General features: G+C 35.2%; 1 protein-coding gene across 6 annotated transcripts in view; it reads left to right on the forward strand.

Moving 5' to 3' along the window:
• Positions 1-14,724, forward strand: part of REV1 (REV1 DNA directed polymerase) — a 96,706-nt gene that overhangs the window by 51,669 nt on the left and 30,313 nt on the right. For 4 of the 6 annotated variants that reach the window (XM_032351834.1, XM_032351833.1, XM_032351835.1 and 1 more), the window contains 4 exons: positions 3,241-3,394; positions 5,929-6,638; positions 9,194-9,301; positions 10,885-11,001. In XM_032351834.1, coding sequence (XP_032207725.1) covers positions 5,981-6,638; positions 9,194-9,301; positions 10,885-11,001 — 883 coding nt within the window. In that variant the 5' untranslated portion in view covers positions 3,241-3,394; positions 5,929-5,980. Of the gene's footprint in view, positions 1-3,240; positions 3,395-5,928; positions 6,639-9,193; positions 9,302-10,884; positions 11,002-13,506; positions 13,673-14,724 lie in introns of those variants that run through there. The other 2 variants (XM_032351837.1, XM_032351836.1) reach the window with 1 other exon arrangement.

Raw genomic sequence — 14,724 nt, forward strand, 5'->3', positions numbered from 1 at the left:
AATGTTTGTACATCACACCTCTCTAATGGGCTGCATACTTGGGAAATATCAGTGAAACAAACAAAGAACCATTCCCTACCTCTTGGAGCTTATATTCCATTGAAGAAAACATAATAAAAAAATACTCTTAGCATATGAGTAAATTATATGTTAAAAGTTAATAAATGCTAAGGGGAAAAAAGGTCAGGGTATTGTGGACCTGGTGTACTGGGAGAGGGGACAGAGAGGAAGAGCAGTTTGCAGTATTATTAATAATCTGTTTTTTAGTTGTTACATTATGGTTCTTCTATTCTTCTATTGTTGGTTTGGAATTGATACTGTAAATCAGTGGCCATTCATACTAATTCCCTAAATTTAAATATGTCATCTGAACCTTGGTGATGAGCCATAACTTAAGTGATTTATATTTTGAAATGATATATAATATGTATGAGTGTTTGCTAGATTTATGAAAATTAAAGGTGAAAATATTAAGATCCTCATTTGTAAAAAGGCTTAATATTGAGATGCTATGATTAGGTGATAACTAGAAATAATTTGTGCAAACTGTCTAGCACAATGTCTGACCGTTTGTTAGAGGCATGATATATAAGAAGTTCCTTTGTTATTTTTATTCTATAAACATTATCAGGTATTGGAAAATAAAATCCAAAATATCCGAAGTAGAGTTTTAAAAAGTGAATTTGGCTTCCAGAAAACCAAACGTATCTTATAGAGTAACGGTTTTTTTAAACCTTGGGGGATTAAGTTGATGGCCTAGCCATGGAACATCTTACTGATTCTTTTTGCTGTTTTCTCATGACTTGTTCCTTCGTTACATAGGATCATTGAACATGGCTTTTAGCTGTGTATCTCCTTAAAAAAGGAGCTGTGCGGTTTTCAGCTTAAGTTAGTACATTCCAGAGTTGAGCTGTGTGGTTTTATGTACAGATAGTCCTATCGTCATGCTAGGGCTAGAATTGGATCTGAGGATATTAGTCTTACTTTGGAGAGAATGGGAGAGATCCACAGATACTAGGAAAGTGGGCTGAAAAAGGTGCGGGGTGGAACTTGATTTGCTTAGAAAAAAGTTCATTACAGCTTTTTTTTTTTTTTTTTTAAATATCTGTTCTTTCTTCTTTCCCTGAATACAATTAGAGAAAGAATACAATCAAGCAATTTTTGGCAGTTAAAAGTTTTAAAGTTCACTTGAACGGATTTTATTTCAGTTTGAAGTTGGGCTTAATGATTTATATTTAAATAACTGATTATTTGGCCTGTTTGCTTCATTTTATATATGAAAAGGCAGAGTTAATAAGGCTAATTCACCCAAGAATAGCAGGATTCAGAGTCCAGATTTTTCTGACTCCTGTTTAGGTCTGCTCTTTGCCATTTAATTAAGCTTATTATAAATGAATATGCCCATGTGGAAATGGATCAGCCTGGGCATATGTCTTAATATATAACATAAATGCCCGGTGTCTATATGTCCTAACATGGAATCCTTTTGGGCAGTCACAGTACTGTTTCTTCATACTCTTATCCCAGTCTTGTCATCTCTTCTTAGTAGTGTTTATATGAAATTTTTTAACATTAAATTTTAAACATTATTTTTAATTATTTAATGGATGGTACATGACATCTTTTCTTTGTTTCCCATTTTTAGTTTGAGCAGTTTAAAAAGAAGCTCCCACTTCTAAGTGTATGGGGTGATAACTTTGCTTTGATTAGATTTCTCTGATATCTGTGTACATGCCATTAAACCTTAGTTAATGCAGGCATGATTATAGAGCTACCAATTCTAAGAGGCAGGGGGGTCCTTTAATGGAGAAGCCTGTGTGCATTGTAGGTAGATTATTTTACTGAAACCTTTGGCTGCAAATTTTACACTTTTATACAGTATATTGTAAATTAAGGATTTTCAAATTTTTGTCATAATCTTCTTCAGACAATTTAATGTTGGCATTTGAAGGTTAGAATAGTTCGTGAGAAGGTGCTGTGATTCACCGCACTGCCTCCTCAAGCCTGACAATGCCATGGAGCACAGTTTGAAAACATTGTCCTAAGTTATTAAAGGCTGATTTTGTTTTTGTTGTTCTTCCTTTTGTGTTGAGTTTTTTGTAGCAGGGGACCCTGCCTCCTATGGGTAGGTTCCCACATGGATCTAATGGCAGTGAGAGATGATGATTGTTGCAGGTCATGCCAGCTCATTAGGGTCTCCTGTGGCTGTGACTGGTTGGTTCCCAGTCAGATCTGCTTTTTCTTTTTAAGCTCCTAAACTAAAAGAGTTAGCACTTTTGTTAGGTACTTAGGATACTATGAAGAGCTTATACTTCATATGGGCTAAAACGTTGTTTCTAAGTATGTTTAATATTCATATTAGAGTGCTTATTCAACCACTTAAAGTTAATTGTGATTTCATGTCATGATTGTTTTCATTTCTCTGTGGTTTTGTATCTTGCCTCAATTTAGTCTTCATGGAAAATGTTTATGACTCTAGTTTCAGGTATAGATTTGGCCTTTTTAAAATATTTTTTTAAATTTGGTGTCATGTTTTTCTCTCTAAAATTATTTTTAGAGAGTTTTTCTAAAATTATTTTTACTTGGCTAACTAGCCAAGAGACACATCTCATCCCCAGTGACTTTTAGATAATATTGTATCAAAAAACAGTCTTGGTCATCAGGTGCTTAAGAATGAATAGTTTACTCTTAGTAATTGTAAATAAGAAAACATTCTGTACCCTGTAGGAGAAAGAGCAAGAGGTTGTATACATATTTTCATAGCTGTTTATTTCCCTTCCTGAGATCATAGTGTGGAAACTAGGAATCCTCATCCATTTTAGTTACTCTAGTGTGATACTTCATGTGTGAAATGAGATTTGAGAAAGTCTTGATGATTCTTTATGAATTGTTTGAGGGGGAATTGTGTTAAATATCAAAGTCATGATGATTAAAATATGTAAACTCTGCATGCAGTTTTGTCATTCTACCCTATTGTTATTTCTTTTCCCCTCATATAAGGTTGTTGGCTACTAACTTTTTAAAGTTCAGATGTGTGTCCTTTCATGGATAGAATGTCTTATTCTCAAGTGTTTAAGGAAGATTAAGTTGCATTAGAGCCATTAAACCAGAGGGAGAAAAAATAAATGAGGAAAATAGGTGGTTCATTATTGGTGAAAAACCCATCATTCAGAGGTTGGTTTTTCATGAAGCTTATTTTCCCCAAGTACTGAACACTTAGTGTTACTTTTTATGTTTCAGTATCAAAGCTGGAAGACTGCTCTCCTGCATTCCCTATCAGCTGTACAGCAAGCAGTCCAACATGCAGAAAGGTCTCAACTTTACTCCTGCGTGCCAAAGCTGAGGAACCTGGACCAGGTCCAAGCAGTGTAGTCAAACAGCTCAACAACAGGGTGTAAGTTTGTCCTACATCCAGGAATGCTGCAAAGCTGGGTTTTGGCAGTGGTTTCAGCCCCTGCTTTGCTGATAGAAGCAAACACAAAACCTGGCCATTAATCTCTGTCAAACATGTTAAAATATGTGTGTGGGTGTTTTACCTAAAAATTATTTTTATTGTGAAGGTTTCATAAATAAAATGTAAATAAGAAAGCTTTTTCCAGTCATTTTTAGAGGCCCTGTTAAACTAATGGATCTTAAATTATGTATAAGTAAAATTTTCCATGGATTTTCCTGAAAGTAATTATTTCCATATATGTAATTTGCTATGGAATGTTGCATTCTCAAAAACCAAACTAAATGTGCCAGGTGTACTTCTGTTTTGTGGTATATACATAATGAAAATGTTGACATTTCTAGGTGGTTTTGAGAAATTCCAATTCATAGCAGGTTGACATATGTAAGTATTTTTGTATCAGTAAAAATTTAGTGGTGACTCAATGTTATGGTTAGAGGTAGCTCTAGACTTGAGTCCATGTGGCAGGTTTTCAAAATAAACTGATTAAGCTCTAATTGCAATAATCTTGGGTAAAGTGGTTTCATGATTAATTGGTGTGTTGCCCTAACGTGTATATCAGGTGGTTCATTATTGTTAGCCTACTCCTTATTAAATTGCTCGCTTTGGGAGTTGGATATATATTTTTTTAAGGCTAGGCGTCTAATTAACCTGGGGAGATCCAATGTCACTGCCTTCTTTACTTTTTGCTATTGTCATTTGTTTTTTAGCTTGTGTTCACTTACAAGCATATTCCCGTGTTTTTCACATTACCTGACACTTTTGATTTTTTTTTTTTTAGTACCATCAAGTTGCACAACAAATAATATCAAAGTCTTTCTGAATGCACGACTTCATGTCTTTTTCTTACCCACACTAATAAAAATAGAAAATACATGTTTTCTTAAAATTCTTTGTGCCAGTTTTAGCAAGCTCTTACCCTGTTAGATTATACTTTTTAATACATGTATACTTTTGCCTAATTAATATATATTACCAGTGACATATTTCCACTACAGCTATTTCATGAGCATCCATTTGTCTAGGTTGAAAAACTGCAGTACAGAAAAAATGTGTATTAGCAATGTGTTTATTGCCAATATATGCAGTTCTGTTGCATATGTTGTTAGTATACATGGAAAGAATCTTTACTATTTGTGACACAGAAAACTAGACATCAGGCTTCTCTGATTTACTTCATTTTTTTTTTTTTTTTTTTTTTAAAGATTTTATTTATTTATTTGACAGAGATCACAAGTAGGCAGAGAGGCAGGCAGAGAGTGAGAGAGGGAAGCAGGCTCCCTGCTGAGCAGAGAGCCCGATGCGGGACTCGATCCCAGGACCCCAAGATCATGACCTGAGCCGAAGGCAGCGGCTTAACCCACTGAGCCACCCAGGCGCCCAGAAAATCCAATAATAATTGTTAATAATGTATCATGTTGGTAGTGGGATGAGGAACTTTAGTGATATTGCGGTAACCTCACCAGTGCCTCAGTGCCATGTATTAGGCAACCTTCTCTGGAGCTTTAACTGTTACTGGATTAATGGTGTGGGTGTTTCTAAGAGGAATGAATTACTGTTCTGTATTTCATGTTTTTGTATTTGTTACTTGGTTTTTGTGAGTGAAAATGGACTTTGTCTTATTATAGGGCATAACCAAGCAGATATCTAGTGGAGTCACAGTATGAATTTAGCAGAACATTTGTCATAGGTCCTGCATTTATAAACTTGTCATCAGGAAAGTTGGTCCAGGTTGCCTTGGACCACCCTGGCATCTGAATATGCTTTTCTTAGGAAAGAAATGCCATTTCCTCTGTTAATAAGCTAGTGTCCTCATTGTTCTAGGGTATATTTTTTCCTGAATTATCCATACACATTAACCTGGTTCTTAGTTTTTTATCTACTCATGCAACAATTGTCCCCATTACTGGATTAGTACATACAGTGTGTTGATCTTCTGAACGAAACTAACTGGCCCTAGGATTGTAGTAGTATTGGATTTAATGTGTTGAACAGTGCCTTACATAAAACTAAAACTAGGAATAATCATTCAAATTAAGTTTCTTATCCATTTTTATGGGAGTTTTTTATATTGAGTCCCATAATTTATTGACTTTCTAGTAAATGCCAGACACTGTGCTTCAAATGGGATATTTAGAGATTACAAGTTCCATCTAATTTTTAGTGGGAAAAGTAATTGAAAATAGTTTTTATTTTTCTTCAATCTGAGATTCCATTGTATTTCTTCTTTGGGAGTGTTTGAAGTTTGAGGGGAAAAAAAGCCCTAAAAGACTCTATATGTTCTGGAATTTTCCTAGTTACCTTGCTCCTTTGGTTTAGCTGATAATTATCTTTTGTTGGAAGAGAAAGAATATAAAATTTATGGCTTAATTTTTCAGAGAAATATTGAAGTGCATATCTTTAAGACCATTTACATTGAAAATGGTTTTAGCCTGAAACTCGCATTAATTGAAATTAAATCTTCTTTCCTGCTATAGAAATCACATAATTAAGAAGATTGAGACAGAAAATGAAGTCAAAGTCAATGGAATGAACAGTTGGAATGAAGAAGATGCAAATAATGATTTTAATTTTACGGAGCTGGAGCAGATCTTTCCAGGAAGGAAACAAAATGGAATTCCGCATCACAGAGACAACGCTGCCATTTTTAATGGACACACTCCTAGCTCTAATGGTGCCTTAAAGACGCAGGATTGCTTGGTGCCCATGGGCCACAGTATTGCCAGCAGGCTTTCCCCAGACTTCGCCCAGGGGGAGGAGCAGGCTGAGAAGAGCAGCACTGACTTCAGAGACTGCGCTGTGCACCTGTCGCAACAAAGCACTAGAAACACAGATGCCGTGCGGAATCCACACAGAACTAATTCTTTCTCCTTATCATCTTTGCACAGTAACACTAAAGTAAATGGTGCTCACCACTCCGCTGTTCAGGGGCCTTCAAGCACAAAAAGCACTTCTTCAATACCTACTCTTAGCAAGGCAGCACCTTCAGTGCCATCCAAACCCTCAGATTGTGGTTTTATTTCAGACTTCTATTCCCGCTCAAGACTGCATCACATATCAATGTGGAAGTGTGAATTGACTGAGTTTGTCAGTGCCCTACAAAGACAAAGTAGTGGTGTCTTTCCAGGAAGGGAAAAGTTAAAAAAAATGAAAACAGGCAGGTCTGCACTTGTTGTAACTGACACAGGTAGATACTAAAATTGTTTTCTTAAGAAACAATCATGCTTGACCATTTTGTTTTTAAGCTGTCATTGGTGCTTTGATCAGTACTAAGCTCTCATGATATAAAAGTCTTTAGAAATACCAGGATATGTAAGTTACAGTAAGCCTAGCAGATTAGAGAAAGCTTTCTTACTTATTAAAGTATTTTTTACAAATTTAGATTTAAGTTGCTAAATGAATATTTTTAAGTAATTTAAACAGTAACAAGGTCGAGATTCTGAGCATTCATTCTTTATGTAGATTTTGTCAGTTGTTGAAGTTTTGAACTGTGTAAAATATTACTTGTATTCTATTCAGTGCATAAACTCCTGTAAGAATAAATTGGTTTGGCAAGAATAACTGTTAATTCCAGAAGCTGGCATCTTAATGATTTTTAAATTATTAAATAACTGACATAATAGCTATTGTAATTATAGTGGTAAACTTGTAGTGAGAGTAAGTATTTTCACATAAAAGTAGATGGGTTAATTGTATTTTGTTTTTTAATACTTGTCTTCAGAAGCAAACAAAACTAACAATTACAGGCTATATTTCTGTGCAGTCATTATCAATTAGTATCTGCTTTGAGGTTTATGATGCTTTTTTACAGAATATATGGTTTTGTTTTGTTTTTTGGAGAGAGATCTTAGATTATTTAATACTACCCCTGAACTTAATAGCTGTGGAAACTGAGGTAAAAAAGGAAGCTCATGGTTCTGTCCTAGAAAGTGACAGATCTTCTCCATGTGGGTGTTTTTGTTAAGTTTTGTTGTGTTTGATGTATTCCTGAATACTTCCTATTTCTTATGAAATATTTCTGAATAATGTTATAGGTATTAGATTATTCATACATCATCCTTTGACCTTATATGGTGATGGTCATTTAATTTTGAAAGCTTCAAAGAACTATTACAAATTAGTTTAATGAGTGGGAATAAAATGATATAATTTTTATAGTGTAGGAAAGCATTGAATAGATAGATGGTATATGCATTCTGTACTGTTTGAATATTTAAAGCAGTTATTTTGGGTTGTTTACATTATGTTTATATAATACTTGTATACAGCAGAATTATGATTATTAAGATTTCTTTTATAAATAATTTCTTGAGATAATACAGGGCAGAGCAAGGAAGTACCTGGCTTTGGAGTTCCATGATATAGCCTGAATCCGAACTCTGGCTCTGCCACTCCTACACTGTAGGACCATGGGCCAGTTAGTTTATCTCTCTGGGTCTCAGTTTCCTTTTCATATTGGAGCAATAGGTAGTCCCGGTGCCTACCTCATGGGCTTCTGAGCTTAGGGAAGATAACATGAATAAAAGTTCAGTGCCTCTCATGGAGTGAGAACTTGGTAAATGCTTTCACAGTCACAATTTGGTAAATGGAGTAGTCTGAAACTTTGGGGAGTAAAAATGTAAGTTTTGGGGAAACTATCATGAAGACCTACCTACACGTACTAGTTTTTTTATCAGCAGAAAAACTCCTTTATGAGATTAGAACTTTTTATAAGTTCAGGGTTCTTATTTCCAAGACTTGTGTACCTTGGACCAGGACCAGGGAAAGAGCTAAGGATAGAACCAATAAACAGGATAGCTTCTTCTGTGGCGGATTGGTTAAATAGCCTTGGTAAATCAAAATATGTAGCTCAGAGGAATTAGAAGACAAAGGCTTTAGGAGAAGACATTCAGCTTTATCTTCTTGAAAGTGGCATATGTGCTTCAGAGCTGATTTTTAATGGTGTTCAGTGGTCTAAGGAGGAAAGTGTTTGTATGTACTTCTATATATATATATAGATTTATATGTAGATTTCTGTTTTATAGAATTTTCTCGATATATCCAGGGCAACAGTGTGATGGCGCGAGGGCTCAAATCAGACGCCTTAGGGTTGATGACCAGCTCAGCCTCTTATTGGCTGCATAACACAGTTATTAACATAACATAATATTAGTCTGTAAAATGGGCATAATAAGATTACTTATCTCAGCATTGTTAGAATTTAAATACACATTAACCTCTTACAATAGTGCATAATACCTACCACTCAATAATGGTAGCAATTTTTAGTTTTTTTTTTTTTTTAAATCAAGGAATGTTTGTAGACTGCATGGAATACATCATCAATATTATTATTTAAAGTTCCTTAGCTCCATGTAACCAAATATTTGAAAACACCTTATACATTTCAATTAAATCTTCAGCACACAGAAATAACTCTAAGATAAACATTTAGACATACTCTGGATTAAATATTTAATTATTAGAATATAGGTTATCAAAACATGGAATCTTCACAATTGATCTCAAATTATGCTCGGAAACTAAATGTGTATCTCTGGATTACTTTAGAGCAAAGAAACTGAAAATTTGACGTCTGTTGAGGTGTGATAGAAATGGTCTGTAATAGATTCTGTATTTTTTTTTTTTTGAGACTTCATTCTTATAGGCACTTAAAAATACAGTTTCTAAAATTAAATAGACCTGATTTTTTTAAATATTAAAAATTAGTTTGGGGTTTGAATGTTCTCTTTTTCCTTCTAGGAAATATGTCAGTATTGAGTTCACCCAGGCATCAGAGCTGTATAATGCATGTTGATATGGATTGCTTCTTTGTATCAGTGGGTATACGAAATAGACCAGATCTCAAAGGTCTGTATTTTTGTTTATATTTTAAGAAAATTGATAATATTGTTATATGTTCTATAGGATCTGAAAATCTTGAGAAATAATTTATCTTAATTTTCCTTGGCAAAATAAATACCTGCTTCCAAATTTTCTGGACTCTATTATCAAAAAAAAACAAAGGGAAATTAGAAATGCTGTTTTCTCTCTCAAGAGGTCAGATCTTTAGGGAAGAATACTCCTCTTCACCTGAAGGGTCTGTCATCTAAGACTAATATAGACTGGTATTGGGCATTTTCCATATTTTTATATGTTTACTATTACTTTGTTACTAAATGGAAATTTTATGGTAGCCTATGTTTGCAGCTTGGGTCATGCTTTCTCTCTCTTGAGTAAATAACTTGATTAACTCTCCTGTTGCTAGTGCACATTCCAGCCTTTTGGTTGGAGAACAGTTTTGCATTATTGAATTGTTGATAAGACACGCTGTTGTCTTTGTTTGAATGGACTTTCTTCAGGTATTTGTGAGCTAGGCAGTACTTTTAATTATTCTGGGGTTTTTAGTAGTTCTCTCTGTGCTTGAAAGTTGTTAACTAGTAGCATTTTCTTCTGAGAGTCTGTCCTTTAAGGAGAGCACAGAGCTGCTGGGTTATTACTGGGCTTTATTTTTGTCATGAATAGCTACTGCTTAGCTCCTGAAAGGAGTATATAATGTTAAAGAATTTGGGTTTATAGCCTGAAGAGTAACTCTGATGCATAATTTTTATTCTGACAACAAAAACATTCATTAACATATATATGCATTATCCGTACTATTGCTTTAAAAAGTTAACAATTATCGGGGTGCCTGGGTGGCTCAGTGGGTTAAAGCCTCTGCCTTTGGTGCAGGTCATGATCCCAGGGTCCTGGTATCGAGCCCCGCATCAGGCTGTGCTGGTATCAAGCCCCGCATGAGACTCTACTCGGCAGGAGCCTGCTTCCCCAGCTGTCTCTCTGCCTGCCTCTCTGCCTACTTGTGATCTCTGTCAAATAAATCTTAAAAATAAAAAAGTTAACAATTCTCTTGTAGTGCACACAAAAGGAAAGGATACATGAAAGAATTTAAACGAAACCAAAACTGAGGGACTGTATTCTCACATTGATTTTATAGTAGGTCAGAATTGTAGTCCCTCTGCATATATATTTGTTTCTCTTGCTGTAAAATTGAAAGATTTAGAGGTTACCTTACTTTTCTGATATGAGAAATATAAAACATCTAGATATAGGCCCCCCCCCCCCCAATTCAAATCTAGGATCAGAGTTGACTTGTTTTCTACTGCAAGAAACAAAAAACAAACAAATGGGAAGCAAGGGATAGCATTGCTTTTAAGTTGAATAAAAGTATCAAAGTTGTCAAATGATTTAATTTAGGGGGGGTGTTGAGAAACTTAGATGATCTTTGTATGGTAATTGATAACTTTAAAGATACTATCTCCTTTATGGATTAATGCATCAAGAAAGCTAAAGAAAAAATTGTATTTTTTAAATCTTGTGAAAAACTTTCCATGTTGTCAGTGTTGTTAACATTCCCGTACTTAGATTTAGAAATAATTTTTTTCTTTTTCTCACAGGAAAACCAGTGGCTGTTACAAGTAACAGAGGCACAGGAAGGGCACCTCTACGTCCTGGTGCTAACCCCCAGTTGGAGTGGCAGTATTACCAGAATAAAATCCTTAAAGGCAAAGCAGGTACAAATGAGCTCTCTTTGAAGTCACAGTGCTCCTGTTGAAGACGTCTGGATTGTACTGCTGGTATTCTTGTTACAGAAATGAAAGAGTTGAAATAATTAGCTTTTTCATTCAAGGGTTTTAAAGGTGTCAGTGACATCTTACAACAAAATCTCTAATCTCTATGCAATACAAAGGACTGGTTCATAGCCCTGCTTTGTTGAGTTAGATGATGATATTTTCCTGGGACAGAGTGAAGAATGTTTTATAAAGGTGTGATTGGTTTGCTTTGTATACATTTAGACTGAGGATGAAAAAAAAATCCTGGACATCATTTTGTGGAAGCCTCTAGACCGGAGAGGTAATTACTAGTTGTTTGGTCACTGATCACAGTAGATACTAAAGTTCCTGTTGCTAAAGATTTATGTGAATCAGTGGAATAAAAAAACAATAGGACTTTATTTATTGGAATAAGAAGATAAATACCAGAAATCATTCCCTATGTCTTTGCTGAACCTGCTTTAACATTTTCTTGCCTTGCTGGCTTTTGAATTTTTGCTATTAATAAATAAAAATTGTAACTTAGACTATTCACATTATTACTAAGATTTTTACAACTCTTTTTTTCTCCCTCAGTAAATTACCTGAGAAATATTTTTGTAGAAATTAAATTCTTTGTCACTGATTAGTTTTCTCATGGATGTCTGCAAAGCCAAAAAAATTTTTAAATTAGTTTTCCAGAAAAATATTAATTAGAAAGTAGTCAGAAATTAGATATACAGTGGAATGGACAGCAAGCAGTTAAATTTCATCCCAGTTATTTCAGGTTCCTAGTTTTCAGTTATGAAAACTTGGAATTATTTTAGAAATGATCTCATTGAAGTTAAGGCAAAAGGAAAGCCACTGGACATTTCTGAGAACCTTTTTTTGGGATTACAGTCTCTTTGTGATTATCTGTTTATATGGTATGAGTACAAAACATTAATGATAGATATGTCTTTATGCTTCATGTGTATCTATTTTCCAGATTTCCTAAAGCCTTTCTTGGATTCTAAGTCTTTTATTAAGATTTTTTAAGATTCTAGTATTTTCTGTTTCTTGAGTAGGTCTTGGGGTAGTCAGTATTGAGCTCGTTAACACTCAGGTGTATTGTGGTATGTGACAGTATGGGTGGTTTCTGAACTATTGGTTGTATGGTTTTGTTGTAGGTTGGTTTTTCTTTTTGTATTTTCTGTGTGAGATTAAAAAGTTGAGATCTTAAGTTCTAGAAAATAAGTAAGTAGCTTAAGGAAATGCATAATACTTGTTAACTATTGGGCACTCTGTAAAAAACTCTCTGAAGGAACGTTAAAAGAAGGAAAAATACCTTGGACATAGCATTTGGTAACATCAGTCAGTTACCCAGCACTCAGTTCCTCCAGCAGGTAGAATCTTGCGTTTGCCACACACGTCTGTAGTTTCGGCAGTCTCCGTCAAGAAGTTTGGCTTTGGTAAGCACACATGCCTTACAAGTAGCAGAGATCAAGTCCTCTTACATCTTTCCTTCCTTCATAGGTGATCTGACCATGGGCAGTTTATTAACAGAATACGGTTATTGGTTACTTAGTTATCTTCATCAGTTTAGCCACTGAATTTTCATAACATTGTAATGACCTTTTATAATTCACATCTCCACCTCTAAATGTGGGTGGTAAGTTAGAAGATAAATATTAGGAAAAATACTGAAAATTCACTTGCCATTGAAAACTGTCAAAAAGAAATGTTTCTGTCACTAGAAAAGGTGAATATGATAACTTTGCATTTTATATTCTTTTTTTTAAACTCGGTATCATTCACTTTTATTTCCTAAGTCTTTGACCCATTAGGAGCTTACCAAAATATTTATAACATAAAATGACCAGGTTGTCCTTTATTATAAAGTTTGGTTGCCGCTAACCTTGTACTTAGAACTTGTTTTTTCAAAGACTTTGTTCTTCTTTCCTTATTATTTCCTGATCTTTCTTTCTCTGGGTACTTATCAGTCAGACACCAAATTTTAAAATATCGAGGATCAATTTAGGAATTAAACCTTTGGCTTCTGCACACTGGCTTTTAAAAAAATTCAGTTCTGATGTTTTGGCTTGTATGTCTGGGCAAAGTATTAGGACAGATAGCATCTTCAGCCCTTTATAGGTAGAAACTTTAGTTTCTTATTCGTCATATTCAAAAACTCTTTGTCGAAACGGACCAGCGTAACCAGGGCTCTCCATCCATGACTTCCTTTGGAAGCTGCTTCCTGAGCCATACTCACAGTGACGCTTCTCATTGATAGCCCCATTATTTGGAATCCATTTATACTCAAGATTTTGTGGTTGGGGCCTTTACCTCTTCCTGGATTCCAGGATGCAGATGTTTTCTTATCCCTTCGACAACTTCAGTGTTCGTTCTAAAGAACAACAGTTTTTAAAATCATGTTAGTTATAGATTTATTCTCAGCGATTTCTTTTTCACAGACTTGGGTCCTGGCTTCTGATTTCTCCAACCGTTCCTCCACATTCTTCATGTGCCCGTCTAGTTTGTCAAGTTTTGATGAGCAGTTCTCTACTTTGCCCTCCAGTGAGGACAGTGTGTCCCTGAATTTCCCTGAGTCTCCCTTGAAGCAACTCACTGCGCTCGTGGAGGGATCCACGCACTCTGCTGCACTGTGGAAAAGGTCAGCCAGCCCAGTGGAGAGAAAACATGAAGTGGTGCTTCTCAGGCAGGGCGTTGGGAGCCCAGGGACCACAGACTGTTCTCACCTCAAGCATGATTTTTTCTGTAATTTTCAAGACAAGTATCATAGATTATTTGACTGGACTTTCAAATATAAGTCCCCTAGCTCCCCAACTTTTAAGGCCTAAGGTCATGGTTATACCTGTGAAAGGCAGCTGGTTGTGGCTCTTCAAGCTTCAACTCTTTTTGTTGTTGTTTGGGTTAGTAGCAACCTCTCTTGAACTGTGATACTGACAATCCTGAAAGTCTTGCAGATCTTCAGCTTAGAATAATGGGCTAGGAAAGCAGATATTTAGCCTTCTAAGATGTTTCAGGGAAACAGGGAAGTCTGCTCTGCATTCTGTTTTTATTTGTCATGGTATAGCATATGTTTATCATAATATATCTGGAACCATGGCTCAGATTATATACTCTGCTGTTTTAATTTTTGAGGCAAGTGGGATTTGAGTGCATTAAGATATCCTTACAGTTTGGTTTGCATTTATGCTTTGTGTGTATGGGTGCCGGAATCCAAAAATACTTCTGTGAGTTGCACAATTGGGTAAAAGACATTGACAGTTTCTGGAGTCAAACCAGGAAGGGCTATTTTAGCCCACAAAGCTAGACACTTTGCCATGTGTTTCTGGTGGTACTTTAACTTGGCTGATTTCTCATGGTATGTTATGTCTCTGAAATAAGCAGAAAAGAAGTACTTGGTTTGTTGCTTATATGTTGTCATAATGTACTCAAAATAGGTTTGTCTAGAATTAATTGAAATGGTTTATCTTGCCTTATTTTACTAACTAATGGCATTTTTTGTTCATAGTATTAGAAGTATGAGTGAGATTGTGTTTTAAGAATATATGTTTTTAGAGTATATTCTTGGAACGTAGTGATATCTCAAGAGATCAGGAACTGAAGTTGTGTTACAATCTTTCTCAATTGCTGGTGAAGTTAGAGGTGGTAATAAAAGTAAAGTGGCATGTAATTAGCGCTCTCTAGATACATGCTTTT

Source organism: Mustela erminea, chromosome 7 (genome assembly GCF_009829155.1).
Source record: "Mustela erminea isolate mMusErm1 chromosome 7, mMusErm1.Pri, whole genome shotgun sequence".
Classification (NCBI taxonomy): domain Eukaryota; kingdom Metazoa; phylum Chordata; class Mammalia; order Carnivora; family Mustelidae; genus Mustela; species Mustela erminea.